Source organism: Balaenoptera borealis, assembly GCF_965194805.1.
Source record: "Balaenoptera borealis genome assembly, chromosome: 19".
Lineage (NCBI taxonomy): Eukaryota > Metazoa > Chordata > Mammalia > Artiodactyla > Balaenopteridae > Balaenoptera > Balaenoptera borealis.
The window spans coordinates 51,834,127-51,860,391 of record NC_138878.1 but is presented as its reverse complement, the minus strand read 5'-3'; the positions used below and the strand labels follow the sequence as shown (position 1 = coordinate 51,860,391).

Sequence of the window (26,265 nt, the reverse complement as noted above, 5' to 3'; positions counted from 1 at the left end):
AGTCTCCAGAAGGGAACACGGTCCTACCGACACCTTGACTTCAGCCTGTGAGAACCTGAGCAGAGACCCAGGAGAGCGTGATGGGCTTGGGACCCACAGAAACCACGATAATAAATGGGTGTTGTCTTTAAGCCACTAAGTTTGTGGTGGCAGGAACAGAAAACTAGTACTGCTGACTAATGCATCAGTCTTAAGAGGTCTGGGTGTAATGTGAGCCTAAGACAGCATGAAGAGGGTCGGGATGAGGGCTTTTACCTTGTGATGCAAACCCTTCCTTATCGGGTGCTGCGTCTGAGCAGGGATGAGGAAGTCACAGGGTATCATCTTGGTACCTGCGAAGGGCACTGTGGTCACCCAGGTGCCTATCCCCACCCATGGAAACCATCCATGTGGGCTACAGGAGAACGCTGACCTCATGGAGGAGTCTTTGCTGGCGTGCCCTCCCCGTCCCCAGCAGCACTCCTGCCCAGGCCAGATGGGCCCTACCTTGGTGGATGAGCTGGTAGAAGGCATGCTGGCCATTGGTCCCTGGCTCCCCCCACACAATGGGGCCCGTCTGGTGGTCCACACGGGTGCCGGACTTGGTGATGTACTTCCCGTTGGACTCCATGTCACCCTGGAATGGGGCCAGAAACCCAGTCATCGATCTGCAAGTCTTGCTCCTTCATGCACATGCCCAAAACCAGCCTGGGATGCACCAGGCACGCCTGCCCTGCCCTGCCCTGGCCCTGTGAGATATGGGCAGGCATGATTCTTTTATGTCCCCTCACCTGGGAGGGCACAGCTCACAAGCTTTATGGCTTCGACCGCGCTGAAGCACCCATGACCAGCAGAAGGTGTATATGGAGGTCCAGGGAGGACCTCCCTAAGAGCAGAAACGGGTCACAAAATCTTCAACTGATTTCTTAATGGAGAGGCAGGCTGGAATCCAGACTGTATAGCCTTTGAGGGCCGTCACCCCAACTAGACTCTGGGCCTTGGGGAGCCTCAGCCCCTCCTCCAGTCACAGGATCCACTGGGAGAGGGGCTGCTCTAGGGGGGCTGTGGAGATTCCAGGGGCAGAGGGCTGTGAGTAGCTCAAAGAGGCACCACAGACTGGGTGTAAACCTGCTTGTCTGGAGGGACAAAGGCAGTGCAAACCATGGGGGTCCCAGGCTATGGCCCCACCCTGTCGGGTGATGTCCAAGAAAGAAGTGACCTGGCTGAGGCACATGCCCTGAGCCAAGCCAGAGCCTGACTGGCCAGGGCACCATGAGAGCCAGTCAGGCCCCTCCCACGGTCGCCAAACTCAACTGACACCCATCCTGGTTACAAAGATTCTCCACGAGGTGGGGAGCACAGGTGGGCCTTGGACATGCCCAAGGGTAATGGAGGAAAAGGCCCCTGGAGGAGCAGGAACCTGGGCACCCAGGCTCATGGGCCCCCCAGCCCAAGGCCTGGCCTGGCAGCTGGTACCTGCTGGAAGTAGGCAGCAAAGCGGTGCAGGTACTGGTCATAGGGCAGCATGGCATGCGTCTCACACCCAAAGCAGTTGATGTACCAGACGCCCAGCAGAGCCAGCAGGACGGGGGCATTCTTCTCCAGGGGCGTCGTGCGGAAGTGCTGGTCCTGAAATGAGAACAGGGTGGGTGGGGGCTGAGCAGCTTCCCAGGAGGCAAGGAGTGAGGGCGAGGGGGAGGGAGCTGGGCCAACCACAAGCTTCCAGCCAGCGCCTGGCAGAGAACACAAGCCTCAGCACTTACCATCCAGTGAGCCCCTGAGAGCAGCTGCTCGAAGTTGTCAAATCCTGCGACACAAAAGCAGCGTCAACAGAAATGGTCATGCCCTATGCCTCCTGGACGTGGACACAGCTTCTTCTGGAACCGGGGAAAGGCTGGAGGGGGAGCCAGAAGAAACAGGATCTGGGAGGACTTGGGCCTGTAGAAAGCCCCTCTAATCAGAGTCAGCCCTGAGCACTGAGGCAGCTCTAAGGCCACCTGGCGTGGAGGAGCGAGCAGGACCGCAGTGGTTGAGGGGCGGGGAGAAAGGCCAACCCACAAAGCCGCAAGGAAACTCGGCCCTTCCCACCTGACCTGAAAGAACTGTTCCAGCCAAGGGCAGAGAGGCCAGCGGCCTGTGGGAACGGGAAGGTATTCAGGGACACAAGCCCCCAGCCCGACTTCAGACTTCAACACGGTCTCCCGAGACAGAAACACAAACAGGCACACTCACCCACGTGCAGGGCAATGGAGAGTCCGATGGCTGACCACAGCGAGTAGCGGCCTCCCACCCACTAGGAGAGACAGGAAAAGGCGCTGAGGGAGGGCTGGCACACCCCGCCCCCCTCCCTCCTGCCATGGAACTTGCCCCCTGAGAACCATGCTCTGCTACAGGTGAAGCTCCGCGGCCCTGGGGCCAACCCACCTCTGGGAAGCAAGACAGCAGGCCAGGCGCCAGCAACTGTTGGGCCGACCAACAGGGCAGACTATACGAGGGACCGACCAGAGCCACGAGACTCAACAAAAGACCTTACCGTGGCTGGCCCCACCTCCTCAGACACCGACAGACCCGGCGCCTCATACCTGTGCCAGGTCCGGCCTCCCCAGGCACCAACAGACCTGGCGCCTAGCCCACCTCCTTGGACACCGACAAGTCAGAATCCCATACCTGTGTCTGGTTGTGCCTCCAAGGACACCGACAGACCCAACGACTCATACCTGCGTCCAGCCTCTTTAAACGCTAACAGACCCAGCACCTCATACCTGTGCCCACGCATACTTCCTTGAACAATGAAAGACCCAGCACCTCCTACCCGGCCTTGGCCCCTGCTCCTCAGATACTGATAAACCCAAAGTCTCATACCTGGGCCTGGCCTTGCCACTTCTGACAATGAGAGATCCAGTGCCTCATACCTGTGCCCATTCCCGACTCCTCAGGCTGTACTGACAGACCCAGCACCTCCTACCTGTGCCTAGCCCTGCTTCCTGGGACACTGACAGGCCCAGTGGCTCACACCTAGGCTTGACTGATCTTCAGCCTCAGCCCAAGACACACTGAGGCCTACCATTCACACTGTGCCTTCTCATGCCACACTGCAGACTCCACTTTACCTTCAGAATCCTCAGATCTCCAGTCACGTCTTCCTAACAACTATTTCTGGAACACCTACCATGTTCCTAGCATAGGCAATACAAACAATCCACAGGGGAGAAAGATATAAATGAAACAATCATGCCAATAAATGTGAAAATGAGATGACGTGCTTGGGAGAAAGGAAACCAAGAATAAAAGGACTCTGAGGGTGCTTGAGCCTGGATGTGAAGGATGAGTAAGTGTTACCCAGGGAAGCACAGAGGGAGGAGAAGGATTCCAGCAGCCAGAACAGCATATGCAAAGGTCCTGCAGCAAGAGCAGCCTTTCTCAACAGTGAGAGAATTAAGCCCCAAAGAAAATGCTTTGAGTGACTTAATTTCTCAATACTCCCAAGGTTGGTCCAAGGCTAGCACCCTTCTAGAGGCAAAAGAGAGATGCTAATTCATTACATCCAATGGATGCCTTGGGGCATTAAGGCATTAATTCTATCCTGAAAGCCTGATGAGACAGGCTGGGCAGGAAGAAGTGTAGCACAATCTAGAAGATGAAGGAAGGCGTGAGAACTGGAGGGTAGAAGCTGAGAGGCAAGGCTGGAGAACCAAGAAGTCTGTGGGTGAGGGGAGAATGGAAGCAGGAAACCACCTAGGAGCCCCAGTGGTTGTCCAAAGAATGATGCTACCCTGAATGGGGGCGGCAGGGATGCAGAGCACTGATTCAGGAGGTTCAATTAAAAAGGATGAATTGGAAGAATGAGAGAATCAAATGTGGCCCAGATGTTTCTGGCTTGGATAATAAGACGAATGATGGGGCTCTTTACCTAGAAAGGGTCTGGGTTTGGGGGAACCTTACCTGACTGTCACAGTCCCACAGACCACACCATGCCTGACACTGGCTCTCAGATCTCACCCAATAGACTCAAATCCAGAAACTGGCCTGAGCAGACAGCCAGCACTCAGACCAACAGATTCCAGGCTGCTGACCTTGACTGAGGTCAGGTTCTCAGACTTCACTTTTGTTCTGGGAGAGCCCAGCGAAGCTAGTGTCTGATTTGAGCCTCTGAGACCTTAAGGACCTGAGGTCCTTAGACCTCACCTTCACCTGCAGTGGGTCTCTCACACCACACCTTAGAGATGTAGCTCTGCAGTCAGTTCCACGTTCTGTGCCTCACCTGCCCCAGAGCCTCAGACCTCACCTTCTCCAACCAGGTATAATCCAATCTCTTTCCCCACTTGATTAATTCAGACCCTGCCAGCCAGACCCCAATGTGACAGACCACACCTTGGACTGGTTACAGATCCTCAAGCCTCTGCAACACCCTGAGCTCCACCCATCACACCTGACCAGGGTGCTAAGAACAGGTGGCTGACATGGCTCAGCTCATTCTACCTCTCCTACCTCAACCCAAGGGATCCGCACACCTCCCCAGGCAGACCCAGGTACACATACCTACGATGACTCTGCCTTTCCCTCGATGAGAGTCCACTCTACCCACCTGACCGTGCCTGAGCCTACCACTGAGGGTCCCACCTGTGTCTGACCCACCTTCTCAGGCCTTACCAGTCGTACCAATTACGTATTTCTAGGCTAGATCCTGCCCCATTCATTTCATCTAACAAGCCCGGGGATGCCAATTTGTACCTGAACCAGGGGGCAAAAACCCACCTAAGATCATGTTTATACCTCTGCCATGTGACCCTGATCCATGGACTCAGTGACGAAGCCAGGTCCACATAGCAGCCCTGGGTATGGATGCAATGGCTTCACCTGGGAGGTTAACTCACCTACTTGTGTTCAACTCCAGTACCTCAGACCACAGGGTTATACACCTGTCAGAGGCAGGCTCCAGACAGCTCAGCTAACGAACCGGGCTTCACATACCTGTCTGTGCCTAACCTTGACCCCTCACATCTCAACTGACAGACCCAGGCCCACCTCCCTGAGCCCAACACTCAGACTCCTCACACCTTCCCAAGGGATCCAGCTCTATCTCCATGGGCCTGATCTCGGCTCCCAGGCCTACCATGAGAGAGCCAGGTCTACCGTCTGTGTCTGACTCGGCTTTTCACATCTCACAAACAGATCCAACACTATCAACCCCTGCTTAACCTGGGCACCAACACCTCAGTAAGGAGCCTCAGACCTCATCAGATGCAAACATCTCTGCGTATCTGTGCTCAGCAGACCCCACCAAGAGATGTGGTTCTATCTACTTGTGACTAACCCCAGGCCTAACTTCTAGGACCTGGGTCAATGTACCTGAGCCGGAATCATGCTCCAAGGATTTCACCTGCAAGACCCAAGCATACATACATCTGGCCCCAAAGTCCTTGCTTGAGAGAGCCACATCCACCTACTCATGTCTAACTTAGAGGCTGCGTTATCTGCTATGAGCCCCGCAGAGTCCCGCCTATCTGCAGAAGACCCCAGTGCCGTGGGCCTGAATTGAGGCCACTCTACCAACCCAGGCTTAACCCTTGTCTTTCAGGCATCACCAAAAGACCAAGGGTACATACCTTTGCCTGAATCCAACACCTGAAAGAGCTAAGTCTACCTACCTGTGTTCAACCGTAACTCCTTAGGTCTCCTCAAGACTAAACTTGGCAGCCAGGCTTTGCCTACCTGCCTCTGACCCAGGCTGCTCACACCACATTTGCTGGGCCAGCTCTGTCTACTTGTACATGACCCTGGATCCTCAGACCATACTTAGTGGACCAACTCTGCCTACCTGTACGTGACCCTGGACCCTCAGTCCATACCTGGCAGACCAGCTCTGCCTACCCGTACATGACCCTGGACCCTCAGTCCACACCTGGCAGACCAGCTCTGCCTACCTGTACTTGACCCTGGATCCTCGGACCATACTTAGTGGACCAACTCTGCCTACCTATACTTGACCCTGGATCCTCGGACCATACCTAGTCAGACAGCTCTGCCTACCGGTACTTGACCCTGGATCCTCAGACCATACCTAGTCAGACAGCTCTGCCTACCTGTACATGACCCTGGATCCTTGGACCATACCTAGTGGACCAGCTCTGCCTACCTGTACTTGACCCTGGATCCTCGGACCATACCTAGTCAGACAGCTCTGCCTACCTGTACATGACCCTGGATCCTCAGACCTTACCTAGTGGACCAACTCTGCCTACCTGTGCTTGACCCTGGATCCTCGGACCATACCTCGTCAGACAGCTCTGCCTACCTGTACATGACCCTGGATCCTTGGACCATACCTAGTGGACCAGCTCTGCCTACCTGTGCTTGACCTTGGATCCTCAGACCATACCTAGTGGACCAGCTCTGCCTACCTGTACTTGACCCTGGATCCTCGGACCATACCTAGTCAGACAGCTCTGCCTACCTGTACATGACCCTGGATCCTCAGACCTTACCTAGTGGACCAACTCTGCCTACCTGTGCTTGACCCTGGATCCTCGGACCATACCTCGTCAGACAGCTCTGCCTACCTGTACATGACCCTGGATCCTTGGACCATACCTAGTGGACCAGCTCTGCCTACCTGTGCTTGACCTTGGATCCTCAGACCATACCTGGTGGACCAGCTCTGCCTACCTGTGCTTGACCCTGGGTCCTCGGACTACACCTAGTGGACCAGCTCTGCCTACCTGTGCTTGACCCTGGGTCCTCGGACTACACCTAGTGGACCAGCTCTGCCTACCTGTGCTTGAACCTGGATCCTTGGACCATACCTAGTCAGACAGCTCTGCCTACCTGTATTTGACCCTAGATCCCAGACCATACCTTATGGACCAGCTCTGCCTACCTGTACTTGACCCTGGGTCCTGAGACTGTACCCGGTGGACCAGCTCTGCTTACCTGTGCATGACTCTGTCTCTCCTCTGACCATAACTAGTGGACGAGCTCTGCCTCCCTGTGCTTGACTCTGGGTCCTCAGACCATACTCAATGGAACAGTTCCGCCTAGCTGTACATGACCCTGGCTCCTCAGACCATACCTAGCAGACCAGCTCTGCCTACCTGTACATGACCCTGGCTTCTTATGCTGTACCTAACAGACCAGCTCTATCTACTGGTATATGACCCTCTGTCCTCAGACCATACCTACCCAGCCAGCTCTGCTTACCTGTACATGACGCTGGATCCTTGGATCATACCTAGTGGACCAGCTCTGCCTACCTGTACATGACCCTGGATCCTTGGATCATACCTAGTGGACCAGCTCTGCCTACCTGTACTTGACCCTGGATCCTCGGACCATATCTAGTGGACCAACTCTGCCTACCAGTGCTTGAGCCTGGATCCTTGGACCATACCTAGTCAGACAGCTCTGCCTACTTGTACTTGACCCTGGATCCTTGGACCATACCTAGTCAGACAGCTCTGCCTACCGGTACTTGACCCTGGATCCTCAGACCATACCTAGTCAGACAGCTCTGCCTACCTGTACACGACCCTGGATCCTTGGACCATACCTAGTGGACCAGCTCTGCCTACCTGTGCTTGACCTTGGATCCTCAGACCATACCTGGTGGACCAGCTCTGCCTACCTGTGCTTGACCCTGGGTCATCGGACTACACCTAGTGGACCAGCTCTGCCTACCTGTGCTTGAACCTGGATCCTTGGACCATACCTAGTCAGACAGCTCTGCCTACCTGTATTTGACCCTAGATCCCAGACCATACCTTATAGACCAGCTCTGCCTACCTGTACTTGACCCTGGGTCCTGAGACTGTACCTGGTGGACCAGCTCTGCTTACCTGTGCATGACTCTGTCTCCTCTGACCATAACTAGTGGACGAGCTCTGCCTCCCTGTGCTTGACTCTGGGTCCTCAGACCATACTCAATGGAACAGTTCCGCCTAGCTGTACATGACCCTGGCTCCTCAGACCATACCTAGCAGACCAGCTCTGCCTACCTGTACATGACCCTGGCTTCTTATGCTGTACCTAACAGACCAGCTCTATCTACTGGTATATGACCCTGTGTCCTCAGACCATACCTACCCAGCCAGCTCTGCTTACCTGTACATGACCCTGAATCCTTAGAACCTAACTAGCAGAATAGCTCTGCCTACCTGTGCTTGACCCTGGGTCCTCAGTCCATACCCCGTGGACCAGCTCTGCCTACCTGTACATGACCCTGGATCCTTGGATCATACCTAGTGGACCAGCTCTGCCTACCTGTGCTTGACCCTGGATCCTCGGACCATACCTAGCCAAACAGCTCTGCCTACCTGTACATGACTCTGGATCCTTAAAACATACTTAGTAGACCCACTCTGCCTACCTGTGCTTGACCCTGGATCCTCGGACCATAGCTAGTGGACCAGCTCTTCTTACCTGTACACAACTCTGGACCTTCAGACCATACCTGAAAGGCCAGTTATGCCTACCTGTACATGACCCTGGATCCTCAGACTATACCTAGTGGGCCAGCTCTGCCTACCTGTGCTTGACCCTGGATCCTCAGACCATACCTAGCAGACCAGCTCTGCCTACCTGTACATGACCCTGGCTTCTTATGCTGTACCTAACAGACCAGCTCTATCTACTGGTATATGACCCTGTGTCCTCAGACCATACCTACCCAGCCAGCTCTGCTTACCTGTACATGACCCTGAATCCTTAGAACCTAACTAGCAGAATAGCTCTGCCTACCTGTGCTTGACCCTGGGTCCTCAGTCCATACCCCGTGGACCAGCTCTGCCTACCTGTACATGACCCTGGATCCTTGGATCATACCTAGTGGACCAGCTCTGCCTACCTGTGCTTGACCCTGGATCCTCGGACCATACCTAGCCAAACAGCTCTGCCTACCTGTACATGACTCTGGATCCTTAAAACATACTTAGTAGACCCACTCTGCCTACCTGTGCTTGACCCTGGGTCCTGAGACCATACCCAACAAACCAGTTCTGCCCACCTGTACTTGACCTTGGGTCCTTAGACTGCACTGAGGGGGCAGCTGTGCCTACCTGTACATGACCTGGCTCCTTGTGCTGTACCTAGTGGACCAGCTCTGCCTACCTGTGCTTGACCCTGGATCCTCAGACCATATCCAAAGGAACAGTTCTGCCTACCTGTACATGACCCTGGACCCTTGGTCCATACCTGGCAGACTAGCTCTGCCTACCTGTGCTTGACCTTGGATCCTCAGACCACACCTAGTGGACCAGCTCTGTATACACGTACATGACCCTGCTTCTTATGCTGTATCTAGCTGACCAGTTCAGCCTACCTGTACTTGACCCTGGATCCTGAGACTGCACCTGGTGGACCAGCTCTGCCCACCTGGCATGACCCTGGGTCCTTAGACTGCACCTAGCGGACCAGCTCTGCTTACCTGTGTGTGACTCTGTCTCCTCTGACCATAACTAGTGGACGAGCTCTGCCTACCTGTGCTTGACTCTGGGTCCTCAGACCACACCCAACAGAACAGTTCTGCCTAGCTGTACATGACCCTGGCTTCTTATGCTGTACCTAACAGACCAGCTCTGCCTACCTGTGCTTGACCCTGGGTCCTCAGACCGTACTTAGTGGACCAGCTCTGCCTACCTGTACATGACCCTGGATCCTCGGATTAAAACTAGTGGACCAACTCTACCTACCTGTGCTTGCCCCTGGATCCTCGGACCATACCTAACCAGACAGCTCTGCCTACCTGTACACAACTCTGGACCCTCAGACCATACCTGACAGACCAGCTCTGCCTACCTGTGCTTGACACCGGATCCTCAGACCATACCTAGCAGACCAGCTCTGCCTACCTGTACATGACCCTGGGTCCTGAGACTGCACCTAGTGGGCCAGCTCTACCTACCTGTACTTGACCCTGGGTCCTCAGACCATACCTAGCGGACCAGATCTGCTTACATGTGCATCACCCTGGCTCCTCAGACCATATCTAGCAGACCAGCTCTGCTTACCTGTGCTTGACCCTGGCTCCTCAGACAATACCCAGTAGACCAATTCTACCAACCTGGCACCTTACACTGTACCTAGTGGACCAGCTCTGCTTACCTCAGACCACATGTGGCAAGTCAGTTCTACCTACTTGTGATTGGCCCTGGCTTCTGAGATTGCAGCTGGACGGCCAGCTCTGCCTACCTGTGCATGACCTTGGGTCCTCAAACTGCACATGGTGAGCAACCTCTGCCTAACTATGCTTGTTCCTGGCTCCTGAGACTGCCCCGGCAGGCTAGCTCTGCTTACATGTATCTCATCTCAGCTCGCCAAAGGTCATCTAAGACATTTGGTTCTTCTTACCTGGACTTGGCTGTGACTTTTGAGATTTCACTGGACAGACCCAGGTTCCTGAACTTGCTCCACAGACTTTACCTGACAGACCCTGCTCTACCCACCTGTGCTTAACTCACCCTGACAGACCCAAGGATAAAACCTGTACCAGATGCAGACTCCACAGACCTTACCTGAGAAACTCAATTCCACATACCTGTGCCTGGCCACAACTCCTCAACTTCGTAAGACATCTCTACAAGATAGGCAGAGATGCAGTTCTACCTACCTATCCTGACCTTACCTGGGAGATGCAGATCTACTCACCTGTGCCCAGTCCCAGCTCTCAAGATCTCACCTGAGACACCTACCTCTACCCACCTGCCTTCACTTCATATTCTCAGAGATCATCTAAGAGATCCAGGTCTTTCTAGATGAACCCAACCCTGACTCCTCAGGGCTTACCTGACAGATCTGTTCTACCTACCTGTGCCTGACCTCAACTGTGGGACAGAGTTTAATGAACCTAAACATGACTTTTCAACCTACTTCTGGCTTACCTTTGGCTTTACAGATTTTACCTGAAAAACTCAGTTCTATCTAACCGTGCTGAACCTCAGCTCCTCAAATCTGGAATACAAACCAGGGACTGACCTCAGCAGCTCAGACCTTACCTGTTCAAGAACCGAAAGTACAAACCTGTATCTCACCTCAACTCCTCAAACCTTACCTGACAGACCTGCTCTGTGTACCTCAGACAGACCCAGAATTCATGAACCTTCCAGATGGATGGATGCAACGTTCCATCTCTCTGCCTGACTCCAGCTTTTCAGTCTTTTCCCAGGGGACCCAGGACCATCTCCAGGACCACCGCCCTGAGCATCACCAGAGCTGCCTGGACAACACCTGAGGACACAGTTCTGACCTGCACCAGATCGTGGATTTCCAGTCCCACCTGTCAGACTCAGCTCTGTCTCTGCCTACCTTTGGCTTCAGTGTCCTTACCTGACCAACACTCTTCTGTCCAGATGTGCCTAATCTTGGCTCCTCAGGCCTCCCCTAAGACACCTAGTTATACACACCTTGTCTGATTCCAGCTTCTGAGACCTCAAACAGACGTGGCTTTACAGACCATCCCGGCAGACCCCACTATACAAACCTAACCTGAACCGACTCTTCCCAGAGACCTGACAGATCCCTGGCTGCTCATCTCGGCCTGAGGGAAGCCTGGCGAGAGCCCACTGGTGCCAAACAGTGTCTGAGTGACTTGGGCCTCTGACACTTCTAGAGACCTTTGTCTACCGTAAGCCTCTCACACTGCACCTTAGCGACATGGCTCCTAGGTTGGTTTACCTGTCTGTTCTTCACCCGTCCTAACTCCCCAGTCCTTACCTTTTATAACCAGGTACATTCCTAACTCTTCCTCATCTGGGTACCTCATACCCCAACCCATTCAGACCCCAATGCCACTGATCACGTCTTGGGCTGGTTATGGAACCTCAGGGGCCTCTACAACACCCTGAGCTCTGCCCGTCACACCTGGTCAGGATGCTGAGACCTACGTAGGGGACTTACCTCTGTTTGCCTAATCCTGAGTTCTAAACGCCTCACTTGAGTGATCAGCCACCCACTACCTGATGCTTAATTCAGAGCCAGTCAGAGATCCCAATGTTACACCTATCCTGAACTCACAGATCCAGGTTTAAGAACATGTACCTGGGCTTTCCTGGTGGCGCAGTGGTTAAGAATCCGCCTGCCAATGCAGGCGGACACGGGTTTGAGCCCTGGTCCGGGAAGACCCCACATGCCGCGGAGCAACTAAGCCCGTGTGCCACAACTACTGAGTCTGTGCTCTAGAGCCCGTGAGCCACAACTACTGAAGCCCGCGCACCTAGAGCCCGTGCTCTGCAACAAGAGAAGCCACCAAAATGAGAAGCCCAAGCACCACAACAAAGAGTGGCCTCCGCTCGCCACAACTACAGAAAGCCCGTGTGCAGCAACGAAGACCCAATGCAGCCAAAAATAAACAAACAAATAAATAAATAAATAAAAGAACATGTACCTAATTTTGGCTCCTCAGACTCCACTTGATAGAATAAATATCTGAATTCTTCCAGAATTCACAGACCTCACCTGTACCTTTACCTGTCCTGGTGCCTCCTCTTCAGATATCACCTGTACCTGTCCTGGCTCCTCTTCAGACATCACCGGCCAAAATTAGCTCTCCAATAATGTGTGCTGACTCTGCCTGATCCCGACATACGAGGCTGCCCCATGACTGACCACAGCTGACCAGGCCTCACCACTTACACATACCTATGCCAGATTGGACTCTTCAGATCTTACCTCAGAGCCAGAGCAATATCCTTGTATCTATTCTGACTCCTCTCTCTCACCTGAGAGACCCTGGGTCCAGAAATTTTACCTGTTCCTGTCCCTGGCTCCTCAGATGTCACCTTCTCAATTCAGCAATATACATCCTTAGTGAGCCAGGCAGGTCCTTCCAGGCATGTCTGGACTGGCCCTAGAGGCCTCCACTGTGCCCACCCTGGCCACTCGGGCCTCACTAGCCAGCCCCAGCCCCATGTTCTTGTGCCCAACTGTCATTCCTAGGCCTTACCTGGGAGACCCAGGTCTGTCTCTAAGCCACACCCCAACTCATCTCTGCAGGCTGGGAGGTTACAGGCAATGACGAGCCAGGCTGCGACACAGCCCCGCTGTGCTGGGCTCCTTGGCTAGCAGGAGCCCCCACGTGTCCCTGACCACCACCTGCTCAGGCTCCAGATCCCGGGGGGGAGGAGGATGGTGCCTCCCCTCGTTTATCAGGCATGCAACATTTGTTAGAAGCTGCACAGTCTCTCTCGACCGGCGTTCCTCATCTGAGCCACAGGACGCAGAAAAGGATTTGAGTGACTCTTCTCAATTCTTCCAAGGATGGCACATAACTAGTCCCATTCTAGAAAGAAGTTAACTCATTACACACAAAAGATGCCTTAGAGCGTGAGGGCTTAATTCTCTCCCAGACTCCAGGCCTTTGGAGCTTTCAAAGGAAGTTACATCTTCAGATGCTGCCACCAAGCAGAGAGCTTCCAGTATAAAGGCCTGGAAACAGCCCCACTGGGAAAATCCCCAACTGGACGATGCTCTCTTAGGACACCTGCCGAAGTCACGTGTTAGAGCCACACCCACTGCATTCAAGGCACCCACGCCACACCCTGCACTGCATCTCTGCCCCCCAACCCTCCCTGCATTCTGCGACCCGAGCCCTTCTCACACCACGGCTGCACTCAGGCAAGCTGCAAGGAAAGCTGCTCACTGCTTGGCACCAGCTGTGGCTCTAGCAGAGATGAGTCTATGTGACCGCCTGTCACTAGAGTGGCCCACAGCTCTGCCACTCAGCAATGTCGGCTTTGCGAGCTGCCCAGCGGGGCCCCACCCAGGCCCCAGCCTGGCACCTCCCCTCTGCCACCCTCCAGCTGCCCCTGCAGCTCCTTTCCAGGCCTGCCCAGTCACACCTCCTGCCTCACCCTGCCCTTTGGCCTTTACAGATAGCGGCTGTAGTTCAGAGAAAGGTCATCACTGAGAATAACTCACAACCTCAGCTTAGCGAGGGGGACAGGGGTGGCTCCGGTTACCCCACAGTGGGTGCTGCCGGCAGGCACCCAGGGAAATGTCACCCTGGCCTTGCAAGCCTGCCCTTGGTGGGAGTGGAGCCCTCATCCTGACTGAGCAGAGCTCTTCCTGCCCCACAAGCCTCTCTGAGGGCCTCCTGGCCTTTCCCAAAGCCAGGCATGCAGCAGGTGCTCAATAAATGTTGACCTGACCTTACGGGCCCCTCATCTGAAGCTTGACTTGGCAAAGGACACATGATTCACCCACCACGGGGAAGTGCCTTTACTTACATCCCAGAACTCGAACATGTTTTGAGGGTCAATTCCAAACTCCTTCACTTTGGCCTAAAAAGTGCAAAGGGAAAGAGAAGGAAGGAAGCGTGGGTTAGCTGCACAGGAACAGGAGCTCCAGGGCATGAGGAGTCGTGCCACCACTGGGGCTGCGCTGGAGCCACCTGCCAGTCCAGGCGGGACCAGGAGCCACCCACCCCCAGAGCCAGATGCCAGGCCAGCTCACGTCCAGCACACCAGTGGCCCAGTGCTTACAAAGCCCTCCTGCTGAGAGGGGCTGCACACCCGCTCTGAGGACCTGGCCCACACACTGTTCTGCAAGAGCCACCTCCTGGACCAGACCCCCTGGGACATCGGGGAAACTGAGCCTAGAGCTGGAAACTGAGCACGGGCAGGGGCAACCTCCCAGGCCAGGAAACATACAGCCCGGACACCTGCCCAGCCCTTCCAATAGTGGGATGGTGACCGCACCCCAGGAAGCCTTCAGGGAATGAGCGATCCTATTCTATCCCCTGGGCAGACAGGGTCAGCGACCCTTGCCTAGACCCCACAGGAGACGCCCCACTGACCAGTCTGAGCTCTACCCGCAGGAGGTGGACAGTGGCACTGTGGTTGGCCAGCCTTAGGATGTCCTCCTGTCTCCCCCCACAGGCAAGTCAGCACTGCAGGCACGGGTGGGGGTGGGGGTGGGGGGGACAGAAGGAGCGGAGTCAGGAGGACCCGGGTGTGGTTCCAGCACAAAGCCCACCACACAGCAAGTGCTCAGCCGGGTCTGCCTTCCTCGCGACCCCTGCAGCACAGCCCCGCCCTGCCCGCTGACACGCCCCCGACCCTACCTTGCACAACCTGGGGCCAGGAGGAGCTGGCAGGTGGGTAACCATGTTCTAGTCCCGTGTTCTAATCCTGGCATCACCGACTCATGCAATCACTGGGTGACAAGTCACATCCCTTCATTGGGGCTTAACGTCCTTATGTGAGAAATGGGATGCATCCCCCATCCGTACCCAGCATATCCCATCTGGGGAGAGGCCAGTGGCAGAAGCCAGGGGAGGTCACATGTGTGGAATGTTGTGGGCATCAGCCAGGCCCGGGAGATGGGTGGGGTTAATGTGATCCCACTGACTGTGAGCCCCTTCCTGGAGCAGCAGAGGTTTGTCTGCCTTGCAGAAAAGGTAAGGATGGTTTGCAACTCACATCCCTCAAAGGCAACCAACCCTTTTACCCCAGCAGCTGAGCCAAGATCCCTGAACCTGTGAAACACACCTCAGCTCATGTATTCGGAAAGGCCATGACCCTGACCTGGCCCGGGCCCTCCCAGGGAGGTAGTACGGGAACCCTCATGGGCACTTACAGTGTTGGTAGATAGGGCGACAAAGTGCTTCGAGACTGCGGAAGGCTGCAAGAGATGAGGCAAGTTACACCACACCCATCCAGGGGGCCCCCCAGGGGCAGTGACCCTCCCGTCTCTGGAGAAACCAAGGCCCCGGGGGGGACCCACTGCTCCCAGTCCTCGGTTCTGAGGCTGTCGGAGGAGCCCCATGTCAAGATGGAGAGGACAGAGGGGTCAGAGGCCAGGCAGCCCAACCTACCTCACAGGCACACAAGGCCCAGGGTGCCTCCCCTGTAAAGCTGGAGGGGCCACGGGTAGAGAGGATTCCATAGGGCCAGTGGCCTTAAGGAAAGGGCCCTCAGCACTTAGAGCAGGGCCTGCCACATTTGGCTTGTCTGAGCTGGCAAAGCCAAATATCTTTTTTTTTTTTTTTCAATATTTATTTATTTTGGCTACACGGGGTCTTAGTTGCAACACGCAGGATCTTCGTTGCGGCACGCATGCGGGATCTAGTTCCCTGACCAGGGATCGAACCGGGGCCCCATGCATTGGGAGCACAGAGCCTTACCCACTGGACCATCAGGGGAGTCCCAAAGCCAAATATCTTAACCAGAAAGGCTGCCTCCTGCTGCCAACTTCAGGAGAAGTAGGGCTACAGGGCTAAGCGTGGCCACGCAGGCTGACGGGCAGGCCCACCCTGTCCTGCCCAGCCCGCACACTGCCCACTGCCCACCCAGCACTCACATCCTTGGCTGACAGGAGAAACCACTCCTTTGCTGTCTCTGCATTGGTGATGGTCTCCTGGGTGGTGAAGGTCTGCAGGCAGAGAGTACAGGAGTTGGTCCAACAGCCAAGGTCGGTACGGCCCAGAGCCAGAGCTCAGCAGCGGAGGCCGTGTGGGTGCCCAGTTACCACACGGAGCAGTGCATGCAGGTCAGTGAGTTACTCCCCATCACCTCCACCCACGTGTCCACAAAGCCACGATCAGTGGCTGTGTCTGGGGCAGGGGCCTGGAAGTCGCAACGTCATCCTGTGATTCCAGGACTTCACAGACAGAGAAAGGGGAAACGCTAGTAAGAGCTACACCCCCACCTGCCCAGAGCCCACCCTCCGCCCCCGCCACCCCACCACAGGTCAAAGGCCAGAGCATCCTCCAGGAGAGCAGCTGTGGACACACCTGGGGCTCCCTTCAGTCCAGACTAAGCTGTATCTCAGATCTCAGATGGAATTCTTAATATTTAATGTGCATGGATATGAGTAAACAGGGCATAAATGACAAAAAAACAAAACGCTTACATTATCTATCTGGGCATGGCTCTGGGATCAGAAAGGAGCAGACATTAGAGACAGATCTCTGAGAAAGATGGGAACGGTCCCAGGCTGAGCACACCTTCAGCGAAGTGAGTGGGTGGGCCTAAGATGAAGGCTCATACGGACCAGTTCAGGCTTTCATCAGGTAAACTGTTTTTGCCACCAGATAAGGAACAGTCTGAGGGCAGCTATGCCCACCCGATCCACAAAGCACGGCTCATGCAGAGCAGTTGGGAGGGTCCAGCGTCCAGGGCAGTGGCAAAGCATCCACCCCCCCCGCACCCCAGCACACACAGGGCTGGGGGTCAGGCCGGGTATGAGGGCCGTACCTTGGAGGCGATGATGAACAAGGAGGACTCAGGGTTCAGGGCGGCCAGTGTTTTGGCAACGTGGGTCCCATCGATGTTGGAGACAAACCAGACCCGGGGACCTTCTGAAGAGTATGGCTTGAGGGCTTCAGTCACCATGAGGGGTCCCTGTGGGAAGACGCAGCATCAGAAAACAAGATTCCAGGGCCCACGAGAGGTGAGAACAGCCAGGTCCCATCTCAGGAGAAACCAAGGCCCTGGATGGGACCCCTCCTCTCCCATCCCAAGGCAGCCCCTTCCTTACCAGGTCAGAGCCGCCGATGCCGATGTTGATGACATCCGTGATGGACTTGCCTGAGTACCCCTTCCATTCACCACTCCGGACACGCTGGCACAGAGCGGGGAGATGTAATCAGCCCAGACCCCTGAGTATAAACTGCTGCTCAAATGCATCTTTACTTCTGTATCCTTACACCTCAGTCCCGACTTCCAGGCCCTATCAGAGGCCTACTGAGACCCAGTGTCACATCCTTGCCACACTCAGCCCCAACTAGACCCTTTTTCTCATCATTAGTAAGCGGGGTGACATCCCCACCTCACAGCAACATTGTCAGAATCTGCAAAACAAGAGCGAACTTTCAGCAGAACCTAACATGACAGAGGCCAAGAGATGTGAAATGCCAACTATTGTGACTGGTCTGTGCCAGGGACAGAAATGACAGACATGCAGCCAAGCTCCACATGGACCCCAGGGATTCCTGCCTCCCAGTATTCACATCCCCACAGGGTCCCCCATGCTGTACAGGGCTCACTATGCACCCATTAGGATACTGCAAAAATGATGGAGTGTGACTTCAGAAGCTGGGTCATGAAAGACCATGCAGCTTCTGCCTCGCTCTCCTGGATAGCTCACTCTTGGGGAAGCCATCTACTATGTTATGAGAAGACTCAGTTGTACGAAGAAGCCAGTGTGGTGAGGAACAGAGGCCTTCTTTCAACAGCCAATGCTAACTCACCATCCATGAATAGGAACTGCCTTGGAAGAGAATCCTTGAGAACCCAGCAAACCTTCAGATAACTACAGCCCTGGCCGACATCTTGAGTACAACCACAAGAGAGACCCCCAAATCAAGACCAACCGGTTAAGCCTGAATTTCTGATCCATAGAAACTGTGTGAGATAGTAAATGTTTACTGCTATTTTAAGCCAAGTTTTGGTGGAATTTGTTATATAATGATAAATAACTAATGCAGACTTTGGTACCACAAGTAGAGTATTACCATAACAAAAATCTAAAAATATGGGTAGGGACTTCCCTGATCCAATGGATAAGACTCCGTGCTCCCAATGCAGGGGGCCCGGGTTCAATCCCTGGTTGGTCAACTAGATCCCACATGCATGCTGCAACTAAGAGTCCGCATGCCACAACTAAGAGTCCGCATGCCACAACTAAGAAGTCCACATGCCACAACTAAGATCCCACATGCCGCAACTAAAAAGATCCCACGTGCCGCAACTAAGACCCGGCAGAGCCAAAATAAATAAATAAATATTTTTAAAAAATAAAAAAATTAAAATATAGGTAAAAGCTAAAAGAACCTTGAGGAGAGTTAGTGAAAGCCTAAAAAACATTGGAAGAGACTGTTAGCAGAGGTTTAATAGTCCTCGAGGGGGCTGCTGGTATAGATTTAAAGGAATGGGAAGAAAACACTACTGAAAATTGTAGGAAAAAGAATCCTTGTTATGTACTGAAAGAAAATTTAATAACACTGTTGCCTGCATTAATGGGGAAAGTAAAAGATGTATCTATTATGATCTGGATGATCTAGCTACAGAGATTTTCAGGCTGTGTTATAGGAACTACCTGGCTTCTTACTGCTTATAATAAAATACAAGAGGAGAGAAATAAGCTTAATGAAGAACTTTTAAACAAAAAGAAGCCAGGAATCGTTGGATTTGAAAATTCCCAGCCTCTCCAGAAAATAACTGATGCTAAAATTAGGAGATGGATCTTCGGCAAAGTTCAAATCTAGGGCACTGTAAGAAAAGCTTCAAAAGGTAAAGCAGAGAATGCAGCTGTAAAATCCTTTGTTAAGACCTCAGAAAGAACTAAGGTGGTAATACAGAGAACATTTTGGCTGAAGGTAAGGCTTCCAAAAAGCTTAAAAGTACTGTCTCTGTGGTCTTAGAAGCAATTGTAGGAAAGGACTTATCTTGAAAAAATTTGTGGGTATAGCTTTTGTCTAACGGAGTGGACCCCCCCCACCCCCCAGTAAGCTCCACAGGAGACCCACAAAGTTTTTAAGATAACTGAATTGTCAGAAACACTATCAGCTTGGACTGAAAGTGACAGAGAATATTACAAAAGGAAAAGAGACCTTTGGGACTTCCCCGGTGGTCCAGTGGTTAAGACTCGCACTTCCAATGCAGGAGGGCGCAGGTTTGATCTCTGGTCTGGGAACTAAGATCCCACATGCCATGCGGCATGGCCAAAAAAATAATAATAATAAAAATAAAAAAGGAAAAGAGATCTTTAATAATTTTTATGTTTTAGGCCGTGGCGTGTATATGTGTGGTCTTAGTTCCCCAACCAGGGATCGAACCTGCGTGCTCCTGCATTGGAAGTGCAGAGCCTTAACCACTGAACCGCCAGGGAAGTCCCAGAAAAGAGATCTTTAAAAACCCACATTTCTATAGGCAGTAAGCAGGCTGAAAAAACTAGGCAATTACAAACACAGACTACCTTTCATGTAAAAAGGATGACTAAGGACAAAGCCAAAAGCCTTGAGGAACAATTCCTAGGCCTTGAGTCCTAACCAAGCAATTGCCAACACGTGTCCTGCTCAATTTCAGAACTGCTTTGGACCAACGTTTCCTGTGTGCCTTCCACTTTCCTTCCTTTTTGAAAAGGAATTATCCTATAACAGTTATCCTATGCCTATCTCACCATTGTGTGTTGGGTGTGTAAGGGATAAATAACTTGTCTACTTAATTCACATATCTTCAGATCAAAAGGAACTGTATTTAAGTTGTATTAAAGAAAATACAGATATATCTGTACCTAATTTAGATTATGAGGTTCTTCACTTCTAGCTGATATGGTAATGGCATATGGCCTTAAGAGAAAGAGAACAGGGTATTTTGCATGTGGAAGGAACATGATGAATCACTGGGAGCCAGAAGGCAGACTATGATAACCAAATTCTAAGATGGTTCCCAGCTATCCTCACCTCCTGGCACTGCATTCATGTCCTTGTGTAGTCCCTTCCCACTTTGATCAGAGTTGACCTGTACAACCAACAGGGTATTACAGAAATGAAAGAGTAACTTCTGATGCTACCTCAAGGTATTCAAAGATATTGAGGCACTCTGCCTTGCTCTCTCTTGGATCAGTCACTCTGGGAAAAATCAGCTACCTTGTCATGAGGACATTCAACCTGTAGAGAGGTCCACAAGATGAGGAACTAAAGCCTCCCAAATGTCAGCACTAATTGCTAGTGAGCCATCTTGAGAGCAGATCCTCCATCCCCCATCAAGCCTTCAGATGAATGTAACCTTGGGCCAACATCTTGACTACAACCTTATGAGACCTGAGCCCGAACCAGTCAACAGAAATGTTGACTGCTGTTTTCAGCTGCTCAATTTTGGAGTTATTTGTTACGCATCGATAGGAAACTAGTATACATGGCTTTCCCAAAACCAGTAAGACCCAGTAACTTTACTTCTTTTAGATAATAATCACCTGCCATGAGCAATTTTCCATCAATACAGAAAGAAAATAAGTTGCTCAGTTTTTCAACAATCAATCTCACCGTGAAGGGCTTCCCTGGTGGCGCAGTGGTTAAGAATCCGCCTGCCAGTGCAGGGGACCCGGGTTTGAGCCCTGGTCCGGGAAGATCCCACATGCCGCAGAGCAACCAAGCCCGTGCGCCACAACTACTGAGCCTGCGCTCTAGACCCTGCGAGCCACAACTACTGAAGCCCGCGCGCCTAGAGCCCGTGCTCCGCAACAAGAGAAGCCACCCCAATGAGAAGCCCACGCACCGCAACGAAGAGTAGCCCCCACTCGCCGCAACTAGAGAAAGCCTGCACGCAGCAACAAAGACCCAATGCAGCCAAAAATAAATAAATAAATTAATTAATTTATTTATTAAAAAAAAAAATCTCACCATGAGTTTTGTTATAATAAAGCATCCTAGAAGGGAAACTTTGTGTATCTTTACTATTACTACATATACTCTTTATTTAACCAGATGGGGGATCTTACGAAAACACACCAGTTCTGCAACTTCCTTTTTCAACTTCACAGTATATCCTGAACAGCACAGCAGGTCAATGCAACTGTAGCTCCCTAATTCCTAATGGTGCCCAGGACTACGGTTTATGAACATATACTGACTTTACTGGTCAGTCCTCTGATAAATGAGGTCAGGCTGTTTTTGGTTTTTGCCATGACAATCAAGGTCATGGTGAACATCCTCACCCAATCTTGGCAACCTTCTGAGAGCACAGCCATGGGGAGTGCTCCTTACCATGGAATTGCTGCTATTCAGCAGCTTTTTTGAACTATAAATACCCCATCAGTCTGAGTCAGGTATCCAGCAGCCAGCTATAAGGGAGGGCTTTCCTGGAAACAGCTTCCCAGACGACCAGTGCCACACACTCTCCACACGGCATGCCCGAGCACACAAGGGCTGACCAAACAGAGCACCATGCTTCCGAGACACATCAGTTCTGCCACTCACAGCAGATGTCTGGAAATGCCCAACCTTACATCCCACCCAAAGCCCATCACAAGCACCAACCACTCTTAAGGGACATTCTGGAATCCAGATTCTCATCAGGATCCCAAGCCTTCCTCACCCTGCGAAGTCCCACTCACTTGCCTGCCTAGCCTCTAGGATGGATGCCCACATCACCTCCTGCCGTTTCAGGTCTGAAGATGACCAGCCACACGTGGGGGACACTGCTCTCAGGGACCAGCTGACTAGAGCCTAGATTATCACTCCCAGAGCACGCATACAGACATGCGTAACCCACACGTACAGACATGCACACGGCCACACAAACCGTCCAGCCCACAGACATCACCCTTGTACTCCAGGCTTGAGGACATCCACCAACTCTTGCAGAATCACCGTGGGATAGACACTGAGGCAATGGCAGGTGATGTGGGGAAATCTCTAGCTGGTCTCTGAGGCAACCCCTACACCCCCACACAGGAAAAGGAAGCACAGTTGTGTGCATTAACGCTGACACAGGGACAAGCTGCATGTGTGTGTACACGTGTGCCTGTATGTGTTTCAAAGAAGAGACGACAGACATGCTAGTACATGCACAGGAAACTTTTGGAAGATTTAACAGTAAACATTATAAAAACTGCCTCTGGAGAGCTGGCTGGGGTGTGGTCAAGAAAACTTTCCGTTTTAAACCTCATCTAGCTCTAGACTAGGCAATAAGGGCACATGACTAAAGAGGTTAAAAAAAGCAAGTCTCTCCCCGACTATCCCATCCCTCGGGGGCCTCACTTTTTTTTTCAGAACTCTGTCCTGGCCAGATTGTCACCGTGAGCCCACAGGTGTTAGAGCTCAGGAAGGAGGCTGCTCTACTGCTGCCAGTGGTGGGTTCCCTGAGAACAGGGTCAGGGAAATTCCTGCCTTAGCAGAGCCTCCACGGCTAGCTGTCACAGAGACCACCGCCACCTCAGGCTGCATTGAGGGCTGGGGTCCTCTCCAAGGAGCGTGGAAGGGCGGCCCATCAGGATCCCCAGATTCCCAAATACAAGCACACACACGGCCAAGGGGAAGTCCAGCCCAGCAGCTGCATACCTGGCAGAAAGACTTCATCTTCTCCAGGACCCTGTTGACCTCTGGCATCACATCCTTGCCATCCACCAAAATGGGTGTGTTGGACCGGTTCCGAAGGGCCACGTGCAGCACTGCCCGATCCTGGGGGCGAGAGTCAGCGTGTGAGGGCCTCCACCCCAGGGCAGCCACACTCCCAGCTGGGCATGATGCAGTGTGGCCCCAAGAGTCAGCTCAGCCCCTTATCCACTGGACACGCAGGCCCTAAGGTCTGCTAGTACCATGGTCTCATACACAAAACCCACTGTGTGCTCATGGAAATAGGCGCCACTCCAGGTCCTAGAGGCAAGGCAAGGCATGTGCCACTCCCTTATGTGCTGCAGACAGTCGCAAGGGGAGGGAGACCGGAACAGGCCTGGGACAGGCCCCAACGACCCACAGATGTTCAGGGCGTGAATAGTCAAGGAACGCTGAACAGAGTGAGCAAAGGCAGACTGGTAACAACACAGGTCAGAGACAAGCAATGAATGGCTACAGAGGACCAAGGCTCATGAAGCCCAGTCTCATCTTCCTGGTTAAAGTACACGGTGTTTGTTGGCGCCTTTTGAAAAGTGTCCCTGGCCCTTTGGAAGTGGAGCAAAACAGGCAACTCAAGCTTCCCTCACCAAGCATACCATCACACCCACTACTGGAAACCAAACCAGACCCTAAGTCTGTGATAGGCTCCAGGCAGCTGGCCTTATCAAGTGAGAGCAACAGTCCCATCAAGCTGGAGGCAGCAGAGGAGTCCTTGAAAGAAACAGGTCTGAGACTCCAGGGGGACAGAAAGGGATGATCTCAGGACTCCAACGCAGGGAGAGGCTCGCTAAGGTGGAGGGCTTCATGCCACACTGCCTTCACCCTGCCCAACCTCACTCCTGTGCCACATTCTGTAGACAAATGGACTATTCCAGGAAGCCCTCCTTGATTGCAGTCTCTCAGCCTAGCCCAGGAGTGAAAGACAGGGGTGTTTGAATAGTGGCTCTGCTACTTACAGAATGACACTGGATAAGTGACTTGACCTCTGAGTTACAGGTTCCTCATGTATAAAACGAGGATAATAACACCATGAGGATGACACCCTGAGTGCTCAGTGGTTCTTATGCCTACAGGGTCCCACAGCGATTCAGGCACAGGGTGGCCGAGGCCTGGCCTTGCCACAGCTTCCTGTTGACTCCTCCCACTGAGGAGGTTGATTTTGACATGAGTCTTCTTTTCACTAACAAAACTTGTAGCAAGGATCAGAGCTACTTCTCTGAGCATGCCTTGAGAAGCCCTCTCCCTGCAGCCTTGAGAGGTGCTGTCCGCAGGCAGACACCGGGAGCCATTCCACGCTCACCAGACCTAGACTGCAGCCTTGGGGAAGACACACCCCAAGGCTGTGCAACTTGCTTGAGGAAATAGGCCTTCAGGCCCCTGGTTAAGCAAAAGCATTGCCTAAGAGGAGGGGTACAGACACAGGGTGATGTTGCTAACAGTCAGACGAACCCCAAAGGGAAGGAAGAGGCTGTGGAGGGTATACGGAGTCTGCCTGCTCACCTCGGTGAAGTTGATCTTCTCACCACTGAACATGCGTTCCCGGGCAGCCTCCACACCCCTGGACTTGGCCTGAGAAGAGAATACACTGAGGCCTGGTGCCACCCACGTTGGCCACCAAGAGTCCAAGCACAAGGCTTGGTGCAGCCCCCGGTGGGGCTGACAAATGACTGCAGACTGGTGCCCTCCCCCACTGCCTGGGAAGGGTCTGCTCAGACATCAGGCACTGAGTCCCCTGGGATGCCGGTCAGAACCTGAGCCAGGGGCAGGGGCACGGGCACAGGGGCAACTACTGAGATCCACTAAGAGGAGAAAGTAAAGATGCTCAAGGACCTGAGGACGCCAGTAGCCCAGCTCGTCCTCAACACCGTGGGTCAGGGGTCAAGCCTCCCCAAGCAGAACATTACCAGGTCCACCAGCATCTGCATCACAGCCTCCGTCACAAGGTTCTTGGAATAATCCAACAGAATATGCCCATGGTTGGTGTCGAGGTTCAAGCTGCAGAAAGATGGCAGAAGCGGCTGACCACACCCCAGCCTGCTCCCTGACCAGAGATGCTTCCAAAAAAAAAAATCCTCCCTGTGCCAAATCCAAACAAGCCTCAGGTGGCCAGCTGGCACAGTGGTGTCGTCTGTCACCCGTCCGCCCCCCAAGCTGACCTGCAGCAGCAGCACAGGGCAAGATGCAGACCCCTGGTGAGGAGCCTTTCCTCTGCTAAAACTGAGCTGGGGGATGGGAAGACAGAGCTGGGTGCGCTGCCCCTGCCTAGGCCAGGGAGTGACCATTCCCTCCCAGAGCTTCCACTCTGCGACTCAACTTACTCAGGGAAGGACCCAGATGACAGGGCTGGCCATCAGGGACTTCCAGTCTGGAGCCACAGACCTCCCCTCCCGAACCCCTGCGCCAGTGACCATTCCCGACCCCCAAGATTTTCTCCTTTTCTGGTCGTTCATGGGTCTCCGGACCTAGCCTCCTGGGCAGGAATCACGGCCCCACCTCTCCACCCTTCCATCGCGGCTCCCCGCAAATACCCCGGGCCGGTCCCACCCTGACCGCACCCCGCAGAAGGTTCCGAGCACACTCTCGGCCAGGACCGAGTGGAAGGGGGCAGCCCTTCTGGGCCTGCTGCGTCGGCGAGGGCCCTTGCTCACAACCGCAGAAGGATGGGCTGCTTCAAACGGCAGGGACTGGTGGAGGGGGAGGGGAGAGAAATGTCCCCGTGGAGGGGAAGCGGCAGAGAGGCCCAATCCTCATGACGAAGCTGCCGGGGCCCCGAGACCTCCGGCCAGCACCCGGAAACCTGCTTCAAGGAGGCGTCAAGGACGAAGCGCGGCCTTGGCCTGCGCCCAGATCCGTAGCCGGGGGCCCCCGGGGACCGCCGCCCAGCCCTCCCGACCCAGGCCCTGCACAGCCGGACCCCGCGCGCCGCATCCGGGTCCGGCACGTCCGCGCCCCGCCCCTGGCCCCGCGCGCGCACCTGAAGTGGTTAAAGCGGTCCTTGTCTCCTTCGAAAAGGCGGCGCAAGTTGAGTTTAGAGCCGTGCTCGTGGTACCATGCCTGCAGCTTCTTGAACTGCGGGTTCTGGGTGAGCGCGGCCATGGCGAGAGCGGCAGAGAACACGGACTGGGACAAGCACGGAGGAGGAAGCTGGGCGGGTAGCGCGCGGCAGGCGGAGAATAGGAGAGCGCAGCGAGCTTTATGGCGCAGGCCCCCGGTTCCGCTCCGCCCCGTCCCCGCCCCCGCCC

At 53.7% G+C, this 26,265-nt stretch overlaps 1 protein-coding gene across 1 annotated transcript in view; it reads right to left on the bottom strand.

Moving 5' to 3' along the window:
• The window catches only part of GPI (glucose-6-phosphate isomerase), a 28,221-nt gene extending 2,013 nt beyond the window's left edge, over positions 1-26,208 (bottom strand). Inside the window, exons 1-14 of the mRNA XM_082366515.1 lie at positions 25,998-26,208; positions 24,928-25,018; positions 24,524-24,592; positions 22,970-23,089; positions 17,446-17,529; positions 17,163-17,309; positions 16,267-16,338; positions 15,544-15,588; positions 14,193-14,246; positions 2,212-2,272; positions 1,743-1,786; positions 1,456-1,608; positions 487-616; positions 256-332 (exon numbers count right to left, since the gene is read on the bottom strand). Coding sequence (XP_082222641.1) covers positions 256-332; positions 487-616; positions 1,456-1,608; positions 1,743-1,786; positions 2,212-2,272; positions 14,193-14,246; positions 15,544-15,588; positions 16,267-16,338; positions 17,163-17,309; positions 17,446-17,529; positions 22,970-23,089; positions 24,524-24,592; positions 24,928-25,018; positions 25,998-26,119 — 1,269 coding nt within the window. The 5' untranslated portion in view covers positions 26,120-26,208. The remainder of the gene's footprint in view (positions 1-255; positions 333-486; positions 617-1,455; positions 1,609-1,742; positions 1,787-2,211; positions 2,273-14,192; positions 14,247-15,543; positions 15,589-16,266; positions 16,339-17,162; positions 17,310-17,445; positions 17,530-22,969; positions 23,090-24,523; positions 24,593-24,927; positions 25,019-25,997) is intronic.
• Positions 26,209-26,265: the final 57 nt, after the last annotated feature.